At 33.0% G+C, this 11,041-nt stretch overlaps 1 protein-coding gene across 2 annotated transcripts in view; it reads left to right on the forward strand.

Annotated features, from left to right (window-relative positions):
- WDPCP (WD repeat containing planar cell polarity effector) overlaps positions 1-10,563 on the forward strand; it is a 394,349-nt gene extending 383,786 nt beyond the window's left edge. For both annotated transcript variants that reach the window (XM_086701002.1, XM_086701004.1), the window contains 2 exons: positions 1,872-1,900; positions 9,784-10,563. In XM_086701002.1, the coding sequence (XP_086557128.1) occupies positions 1,872-1,900; positions 9,784-9,834 (80 nt within the window). In that variant the 3' untranslated portion in view covers positions 9,835-10,563. The remainder of the gene's footprint in view (positions 1-1,871; positions 1,901-9,783) is intronic.
- Positions 10,564-11,041: the final 478 nt, after the last annotated feature.

Genomic DNA, 11,041 nt, shown 5'->3' on the forward strand with positions numbered 1-11,041 from the left:
TCTCACGGTCCGTGAGTTCGAGCCCCGCGTCAGGCTCTGGGCTGATGGCTCAGAGCCTGGAGCCTGTTTCCGATTCTGTGTCTCCCTCTCTCTCTGCCCCTCCCCCGTTCATGCTCTGACTCTCTCCGTCCCAAAAATAAATAAACGTTGGAAAAAAAAAAAATTTATAAAAAAAAAAAATTCAAATTTTATTAAACATACATAGAATTATCCTGTCAAACTGTCATAAATGTTTACAATTGCTTCTTTTTTCCAAGCACAAATAATAAACAGTTAACAGACCAGCAAAAAATAGTTTGATGATCAGCTATTAGTCTTCATCCCATACTTTGAGTACCACTGTTCAAAGAGTAACTCGCCATTAAATTGAGGGAGAAAGCTCCTATAATAAATTTGTGATGAAATAACACAAACACTGGATGTGTTTAAGTCAGAAAGATCTAAAGTGTTTCGCAATTTTTGAACTATATAGCTAAGCAAAACATCCCATTCTGTACACAAATATCCCAAAATAGCAAGTAATTTTGAGTTAGTGACAGACAAGTAACATGTATTTTTATAGAAATATAATCATCGGGGAGCCTTGGTGGCTCAGTGGGTTAAGCGTCTGACTCTTGATTTTGGCTCAGGTAAGCCCCGAGTCAGGCTCTATGCTGACAGCACTGGCCTGCTCGGGATTCTGTCTCTCTCCCTCCCACACTCATGCACTCTCACTCTCTCTCCCTCAAAAATGAATAAATTTTTTTTAAAAAAAGGAAATATAATCATTATCAAGGCATTTCTTGTTGCCAGGACTACAAGGAGAAATAAGATGCTGCTGACAAGCTTTTAAAAACATAATATACTTGGGAAGCCAGTCTAAATAAATAAAGGAAATAAATAATAATATGTTAACATAAGCATAGTGCCAAATGAGTGGTATATGCATACATGCACTAAGGGCTAGTACAGAAACATAACTGGTACCTATAAACACCCACCAATTATACACAATTACTTGTTTCAAGGATGAGAATATATAAATTAATGTCTATCTAATACCATGAATAATGGGAAATTAGACTGTAGCACTATGACATGTGTTTTCTTTCAGTCTAGTGGCATATAAATTTAAGTAAGGATGTCTCTTTTAAAAACATCATTTAGATATACTAAGCCAGGACCTAGCAGGTATATCACTGCTATGAGAGCAAATAACCCATAAGCAAATACAGTATTCTTTTCCCTTGAGGGGAAAAAGGGGGGGGGCTTATAAAACTCAACTGAGTTTTCTAGGTAACCACCACTAATCAACTAGAATTGGCACTTAGATGAACCTTGCCAAGCAAGTTTTAAGGTATCATTTTAAGAACAGAAGGAACAATGTAGATATAGTCTACTCATTTGATTTCGCTGCAGCTCTTAGCCCCAAAGGTATGTATGAGAATCACTGGTAGTTTCCTACTATTTTGAGGTTTGGCTATTGCTGTCTCTCGAGTTTTCGGTATTTCAATTTGTTTAAATTAGGATTTAAGGGGGCGCCTGGGTGGCGCAGTCGGTTAAGCGCCCGACTTCAGCCAGGTCACGATCTCGCGGTCCGTGAGTTCGAGCCCCGCGTCGGGCTCTGGGCTGATGGCTCAGAGCCTGGAGCCTGTTTCCGATTCTGTGTCTCCCTCTCTCTCTGCCCCTCCCCCGTTCATGCTCTGTCTCTCTCTGTCCCAAAAAAATAAATAAACGTTAAAAAAAAATTTTTTTAATTAGGATTTAAAATAGTCCTAATTAAAATATTTCTCTTGCTACTAAGGATATATTAAGAAGTTCTGTTAACAATTTTCAGTAAGGCTATTTATTAGATGTCAAATAATTAATGTTGCAATATTTTATTTTTAAAGGAGAAAGGAGAGAAGACTACATAGAACAGGTAAAATGCTTTCTCTTACTGTTTATCATTAGAAAATTAAATTCCAAGAGAAAATCATACTATGTGTGATTATTTTGAACTCAGAAAAAGATGCCCACTGGTGTATATTAATGGGAAAATATTTTTCTAGAGAACTATTCAGTTTTGTAGTATTTCAGGGCTGTAATTATTATTAAAATAGTTATTTTTGAAAAATAAAATTATGCATAATGGAACATGTACAATGAAATTATATACATGGAATTTGCTTCAAAATAATCCAGTGGGAAGAAAGGAGGTATATACATGAATTGAACTCACCATGAGTTGATAATTGATGCAGGTGGGTGATGAGTAAAATAGCAGTTTACATATATTATTCTCTCTACTCTGGTTTATGTTTGAAACTATCCAAAATTAAAAGTTAAAAATAAAAGAAAGGTTTATAATAATAACAAGGTTATCAAATTCATTTTTATTATATTTATGTATAATTTTCATAAGTAATGCATGTCGGGTCTCTCTCCATATTCTGCCATTAAAATATCTAAATTCATTTTGAGGAAATATCAATGGTTTATTATACCAATTTCAAAAAGGTTAGGTCTAAGTCAGAGAAAGTCTCATAATTTTATTAAAAAGTTCTCAGCAGATTGCCATAGTAACTGATTATGAGACTTGAATCTGAATAATCGTTCTACAATTACTAGCATTATACTTTGGAAAATCATTTCATCTATGTATGCCTGAACTTCTTCATCAATAGAACAGATAATTCCACATACCCCACGGGATTTTTATGAAGGAGTATTGTGACTATGTATGTGGTAGGACTTTGTTAATTATATGGAACTATACTAATGATAGTAATTATTAAACCATTGTTTCAATCTACTTCTTTATAGATATATTTATAATGAAAATAATTTTAGTTCTTGATTTGCTTAGAGAAAAATATTCCATGTTACAGTTGAATACACATTCATATAATCTGCTCTTAATTTGCTAAAGCTTAAAGAAACTTAACTATAAATTTTGTATATTTTTAAATAGATTATTTTTAAGAACACTTGTTAAAGAAAAAAAAAACTGCATCCCGTCAAAACTTTATACACATCCACTTGAATACATAAGTGCACAGGACATCCAATCAAGAAACTGATTTCCCAAGGACTTTTCTGGAAGGGTTGTTATACAGAATGAGAGGACTATCAGTTTGTGTACTGAAGTATAGAATGGTTATCATAACTTAATTATTAGGCCACAAGTCTTTAAATTCAAATATTAATACAATTTAAGTTCAGATTAGCACCAATCATATACACGTCATGTTCAACCTTCTAGTTTCTTGTTTAGAAACTTGTTTAGGAAGATACAGATAAAATTCAGATTATAAGAGCCTATCATTATTGCTTACAAAGGTATTTCTCATTCAAAATTTTCATATACTGCATTTTAAATTAGGATTTTTATGTGTTTCTTTGTATAATTTTCTTTTAGTAATTTTTTCAGCATATTTCTCTATCACCTATTTATTTAAGTTTAACCAATTGAATATATTCAACAAGAACTAAGTTTTTAACAATAAAACAAAAAAAAAAGAAAGCAAAAAATAAAATAAAATAATGCTAGTATTTCTCAGCTGCTTATTATATTACTGGCACTGGTCTCAATGCTTTAAATATTTTAATTCAGTTAATTCTCACAACAACTATAGGAGTTAAAAATTACTATTAGTGCCATTTTATAGACAAGGAAACAGACACAGATATTAAGTAACTTCCCCACAGTTTATAAAGTATACTGCTGGAATTCAAACCCAAACAATCCTCTTCTAGAACAGAAGTTCTTGAACTCAGAGGTACTGACATTTGGGGCCAGATAATTCTTTGTTTTGGAGAGCTGTCCTGTGCACTTCAATTCTAAGAAAATTCTTTGGGTAGAATCTGCTGGGTGATATATAGAGAACTCCAGATGTAAAGTTCTCTGATGCTTTGAATTAGCTGGCTGTCAAAACATTTGTTACTAGAGTAGCTACATTTTTCTCAAATAGTATACATTACTGCCTGCTTATGGCCCTCTCAAGAAAAAGTTTGTTCTTCAGATCCCTGTTTACCTTCTCTTTTGAGAAAAATATGAAAAGGGAATTATGTTCCATGTCTTAACTTGATGTAACTACCATCTGAAGAACAATTTATGTTAGTCTTTCTGAAAACAAATAAAAAAACAACACTCTGACAGTTTTTCCCTGCAATAAGAAGGCAATTCCACAAATGCTTAACTCCTTCTCACTTTTAAAATTTATAGACAGTCTTCAGAGTTACCCTACTAATCTCAGATGTCCTGAAATTTGGGAGATGTTCTCTAATAGATGTGGTACACTCTAAGAAGATTTTTACCCACTTTCTCCAGAACAATTTTGAAATACACATTTAAACAGATCTTAACTGAGCTACAGTTAAGAGTCAATCACAGCAAAGAAAAAACAAATTAAAAAAGTCATGAGTGATTAAAATGGCAAATTTTATGGTATGTATATTTCACCTCACAATTAAAAAGAAATAAATAAAACTACTAGAAGTCTAGCTGGCTCTTGGGAAGATTTTGGGAAGGATTTGTACTGGCAAATGCTGAGGAAAAGAATTTGATTTCTCCATTAAACTTTAATCAATTTGGAAGAGGATAACTTGGGCTTGCATGTCAGAATACATTTCTAGGTATGGAGCATACCTCTTGTTTCCCACTGACTTCAGTCATAAACAAATAGGTAATAAATTGTACAGTCATATAGCTATATTGTTTTACCTGTACTACTCACTGGCATACTGTCTGGAAAAAATCTTAGACTTGGAAATGCCAGAAACTCATTTTTTTAATGTGGAATTACAACAGATATACCAATCTGCTGTTTATATTGCTCTTTTTGTGTTCTTCTATCATCCAACAAGGTGGATTCCAACCAGAAAGAGCAGTATGAATAGAAGAAAGTGTATTTGTGTGTCTATGTTGTCAATATGTAAATATTAGGGATATATATACACACACATATATTTACATATACATTTATAGGTAATATAAACCTATATACCTACATATATTCATATACTTACATATAAATTTATATGTAATATATGTTTTTACATATAAAGCATATACATCATATATACACATATATTTACATGTATATGGAAATATATTTACATACTGACAATTATCCATGTTAACAAGGAGCACCTTATATAACTGAAGTTTAAGTAGTTAATTTGTACAAGTGTGATAAAAGTAGCCATTTTTGGTTGTCACTTCTATCATAAAGCTTTTTTTTTTTTTAATTTATTTATTTTGGGTACAGAGAGAGACAGAGCATGAATGGGGGAGGGTCAGAGAGAGAAGGAGACACAGAATCTGAAGCAGGCTCCAGGCTCTGAGCCGTCAGCACAGAGCCCGACACGGGGCTCGAACTCACGGACCGCGAGATCATGACCTGAGCCGAAGTCGGACGCTTAACCGACTGAGCCACCCAGGGGCCCCTCATAAAGCTTATTAATCTACTTGATGGATAACAACATTTTCATATATTTGTTAAGATGGGAAAGGTGCTAAACTCGTCTCATACTTATTTCTGTCCTCCAAAGGATAATTTTTGAAAAATATTTTTAAATATACAAACCTATTACCCAAAGAGGAGAGTTAGATAAACCATTAGGTAGTAAACAAAAGGGTCAGCACAGCCATAAAAAGTAGTCATTCTTCATAGATAGGAACCAATTTATCTTAGTATTTCTGACCTGTCTACTTTCTGAAAGATTTGGAGCTGAGTTCACAAAATTATTTTATATACAATATCAAAAATGAAATTAGATAAAGCAAAAATCAATTAAAATTTGCAAAGTAAGAGATGTTGCTGAATATCTGGGCTGTTACATACAAACTAAAAAGGAGTTTGGCTCTCAATTTGGGGAAGCTAAGGTAAAAAGGGGAAATAGGTTTACTTTACTTGGGGAGGCATCATGGTATAATAGAAAGAATGTAGGATTTATAGGCAAACTATCTCAGTTCCACTTTTGTTCCACTACTTCCTCACTGCTACAGCCTATTTATACCTATTTCTTAAACTGTAAAATTGGAACAGTTATATTTAACAACATCATAAGACTGCTATGTCAAATTAGGTAATGTGAAAGCATTTTGTAATTCCAAAACACCATTCATTATTATTGTCTTTACTGACTTAATTGTTTAAAGTATGCAAACAGTAAATGCAACTAAATTGAAACGTTTTTCTAGCACTGGATTCATACTCAAGAATGCCTGGAGACCCCTGAGCCTGCTTGGGATTCTCTCGCTCCCTCTCTCTGCCCCTCCCCTGCCCTCTCTCTCTTGTAAACAAAGAAAGCAAGCTTGTGTTAGAAACTAAACATTCCTCAAGTAGAGTTCTGAAAAACAAATCCTATTCACAAAGAAGTTTTCATTAGAAATCTTCTATGAAAGCTGGAATTATACTGAATCACAACTCAGTGAAGGCTATTCTGTGGAAAGGTGAGAGGACATGTTCCTAGCACCTTCCTTTCTGATGACTGACTTAACACAGAGAAGGCTAGACAATGAGATAGTTAGCTTATCTATTAACCTCTCTCACACACGTACCAGAAATCTCAAGCCAGCCTTTGGCAACTGCTAGATTGTAGTCAACTTAAGATTTCATTTTCTAGAAAGAATATCAAGCAACAAAACTCTGGAATGCTGATTAAAAGTAAATCCGTGTATGATACCAAATATGCAAAAAGCAGAGTTAACAGTCTATAGTGAAACCGGAGTAACTGGACCACTTGCTCAAGAAAGCATCTCCTGTCACACAGGGATGGGCTACTGGCATGCCTGTAGAAAAAAGCCTTAAATGACAGAGTAAGGCAATCTTAAGAGTTCATCATAAAGTAGCCTGTGGAACACATGTTCCTTGTTACTACATAAAAAAAGCTGTAGTGGAAAAAGCACCTCAGAGAAATAAAAATGAAATTCTAATCCCAGGTCTGCCACTAAATGAGTAATTATGGATAAAACACTTAACCCATGTGAGCCTTGGTCTCCTCATCTGTAAAATGAAAGGACCGCCAATTAGGAAACTTTCTTCTCTCTCTAAAATAGAACACTTCTGGGATTTAACTATTGTTGAAACAAACAAGAAACATGAGACCATTAGGGGAAACCTAATGTAAAATAATGAGATGATCACTTAGTATTATATAGATATAGATATCTGTATTAATTGAGGAAGAAGTCAAAATCCAGTTTGTAACAAAGCAAAGCATAACTTGTCTACAGAGTTTGATTATCAAAGTCTATGTACATTTAAAAGAAAGTGACCTGGTATCACCCAACATTAGGTAACAGTAATAGGGTGTGGTTTAGAAAACGCACCTAACCATATGTTGAAATCAAATGAGGGTCTGGGAAAACTCTTTTGTTGCTGTAAATTATTACAAGAATTAACATGTAGCCATTCAATCAAGGGTGAGCACAGTTTCAGCACTTAATAAAATGAAGATTAGCCTCCATCAAAACCACAACTTTCTATTACCAAACAAAATCACCTCCTCCCAAACTAGGAAATAAAGAAAGCTAAAGTACCAATTCTAGTGTTTATCCAGAGGCCTAAAATTTCATAAGCTTTGGTCCAATAACTCTATCTCTGCAACTCCATACCAAAGAAATAATCCTAAACACAGAAATAAAACTCATGCCTAGTAATATCTTTTAAAAATTTTCTATCACTGAGTTACTTAAAAAAAGAGGAAACTGGGAACAACACACATTTTAACCAAAAAAAAAAAAAAAGGAATAGTTGAGTATAGCTACAGTATTTAATGGAATAAAATTAAAAACAAAGGCTGGAAGCAATGAAAAGTGTTCAAACTGAGGCAAAACCCTCCAAAATATATAGAATTGTATATATGATTTCAGCTGTGTTTAAAAAAAAAAACAAATATAACATGGAAAAAAAGAGACTGGAAGCAAATACATGTTAAACCACAGTTTTATATGACTAGTAGGACTATGGGTAAATGTTTATACTTTTCTGTGTTCCAAATTCTATTTAATGAATTGACTTTATTTCAAATAATAACTGTATACAAAATACATTATTTCATTAATCATCAAAATAGTCCTCCAAGTTGAATAAGGACAAGTCAATGTTATTTAGCATGGAACACATTATCATGGAAATCCTGAAATGCCCTCAAGTAAGTCTTTTACAAATAGGATGAATTTTATGAAGTTTTTTTTTTTTTTTTTTTTTTTTAAGTCCTGGGAGATTCTTAAGAAGTTAATTCTAAGGTTCCTACTTTTGAGAATTCTTTTTTTTTTTTTTTTTGAGAATGTAATTCTTAACATAACACACTATATATATATATATATATATATATATATATATATATATATATTCTTGATATATATATGTTCTTTCTTTATATATATGTTCTTTATATATATATATATACACACACTATATATATACACACACTATATATATATATTCTTGATATATATATATGTTCTGATATATATATATATGTTCTTGATATATATGTTCTATACATACATATATGTGTGTGTGTGTGTGTGTGTGTGTGTGTGTGTGTGTGTGTGTGTATATAAAGAATATGGCTGAACCAGATGATACATCAAGTATACAAAATCTGGCCTTTGATAACAGTTATAACCGGATATTAGAGAAATAATTTACCTAGGATTTCTGCCAGTTAGTCAACAAGACCAAAAGCTAAATCCAAGTTTCTTGATGACCATTCTAGTGGTGGAGAAAACAGACTTTGGGATAGTAGCTTATAAGCCAAGAATTGGAACTTATGCTTTTTAAAAAGCTGGTACTTCCAATGTTTTTTGTTTTTAAATTGAAAGCTACCTAAGTCTCCTGAACTTGCCAGCACACACACATAAGCCTCCAGGAATGTTAAATTTGTCATTCTTCTTGTTACCTGTTTTTCCAGGTTGGTATTTTTTTTTAATTTTGTATTATCAGGATTCATAGGCACATACATACATACATGCTTCCCTTACGTGTCAACCCCACACCTGTTTTCTTCTAGATAGGACAAATTTCTGAAAGGCTTCTCACTACAAAGAACTTTAAAGATATTAGTAAGGAATAATTTTGAATTCTTAAAGAGTAATGTCTGCAATTATGACATGTTAGCTTAAGTACTAACCACCATCCCTATTCTCTTTACTTTTCCCCTTTACCATTTCAACTTTAAGTAGGTTATCTCCAAATTTCAAAAATGTCAAAATGTCAAAAATGTTTTTCAAATAATGTCATTCACCTTTGGTGTCATGTTTAAACATTCTCCAATTTCAGAATCCTATGATAAAATTTTTTGTTTATCTCTACTTAATGGGGTAGGTGGGAAGGTGAGAAAGAAAGTAAAAAATGGGAAATGGATGAAGTTCTTGTATCTCTTTGCAGCTTCATAAAATTTTATGAAGGGCTTAGAAACACCAAAATTAAGAAATAGACTTGGGGAACAGATAGTATTATAAAATCAAAAAGGTAGAATAAAAAAATGAGGACTCATAATTTGCAACTTTTTATTGCAGGAGCCTTTACATGCTTCCAAATTTCAACTAACATTTTTCCTTCTTTACCTTTTTATGCTTTGTATATTATTAATCTTTACTGCCTTTTATGAACACCATATCAAAATTTTAACAGTAAGCTGAATACATGGTTCTCTTATTTACATATATACAGTGCATTTAACTATTTTATTTTGCTTCAATGTTTTCTAATATTTATATTAAAATATTAAAATATAAATATTAAGTCAATTATTGTTTAATCTCTACCATAAACATGATTTTAATTGTTTTTATTTGTTTACTTTCAGGAATTTGGAGATGGTGGTTCTCTCAGAATGGTTCACTTTGGTTTGGTATAAACAATGAGAAACTATTTTACTTAAATAAAACATATTTCTCACATCTAAAATCTTTCATGGCCTGATACAGAGTAAAATCTCCCTATACAGATTAAAAAGAGAAAAGACAATATGAATTAGTTAAGTGTTTTAAATTGAGAGTATTCTCAAGCTACATTTTATTAGTTTCAAAAACATGTAACTTACCAGCAGTGATCCTAAGTAAAAGTCCTTAACTTATTTTCAATAATTTAAAATTTTTGAAGTTTCTTAAATTATATATTATTGGGTATAAAAAGTAAAATATTTAAACTTGGTTCTCCCAAGTATTTTAAACATTTACTCTTGTGAACTTGTTTACATTACTAATTTGCATTATGAATACGATATTTACTAAGCAAAACTCCCAGACCCATTGCTGGGAGGCAGTTTTCTATGGGTCTCTTGAATTATGGCTATGAGGCAAAGAATGCCCCTTGGAGCCAGATACCATCTCCCTCTAGAGCATAGACCAGACATGCTTACTGCCCATTTGAAAAGTTCTGTTTTGGGGGCATCTGGGTGACTTAGTGGGTTGGGCCTCCAACTCTTGATTTCGGCACAGGTCATGATCTCACAATTCATGGGTTTGAGCTCTGTATGGGCCTCTGTTCTGACCGTGCAGAACCTGCTTGGGATTCTTTCTCTCTCCCTCTCTCTGTTCCTCACCTGCTCTCTCAAAAATAAATAAATAAGCTTTTTTAAAAAAAAGTTTTGTTTTGTTTTTAAAGATTCTATTTTTAAGTAACCTGTACCTCTCAATTTGGGGCTCAAAGAAGACCAAGAGTCACATGCTCCACCGACCAAGCCAGGCAGTCTCCCTGACCATGTGAAAGAATTAAAGTTCCCTGAACTCAGAGTTCCTAGCTTTTACACAGCCCACCTAGTGTGCAGTGGTCATCTGACCTTCTTGACATCACCTCATGGGAATGGGCTTAGGAATCAATGCCCTCCCCCTGCCCACCAAAACTTGACACTATAGCTGTTATTACTATGAGTAATAAACTGTCTTTTATTTCTGAGTCTTGAGCCTCATGTCTTCTACCAGCATGCCACTGTTACTTGGTAATTTGTTACAAGTAGGGTAAAAATCTCAAGCCCTTCACAGTTCTTGACACCCATTCATTAGGCAAATAGCATGTATTTTAGAAGAGTAAATGTCTATAATAATCAACATTTTTTTCAAATG

Source organism: Puma concolor, chromosome A3 (genome assembly GCF_028749965.1).
Source record: "Puma concolor isolate L17-30 chromosome A3, mPumCon1.1.hap2, whole genome shotgun sequence".
Taxonomy (NCBI): Eukaryota; Metazoa; Chordata; class Mammalia; order Carnivora; family Felidae; genus Puma; species Puma concolor.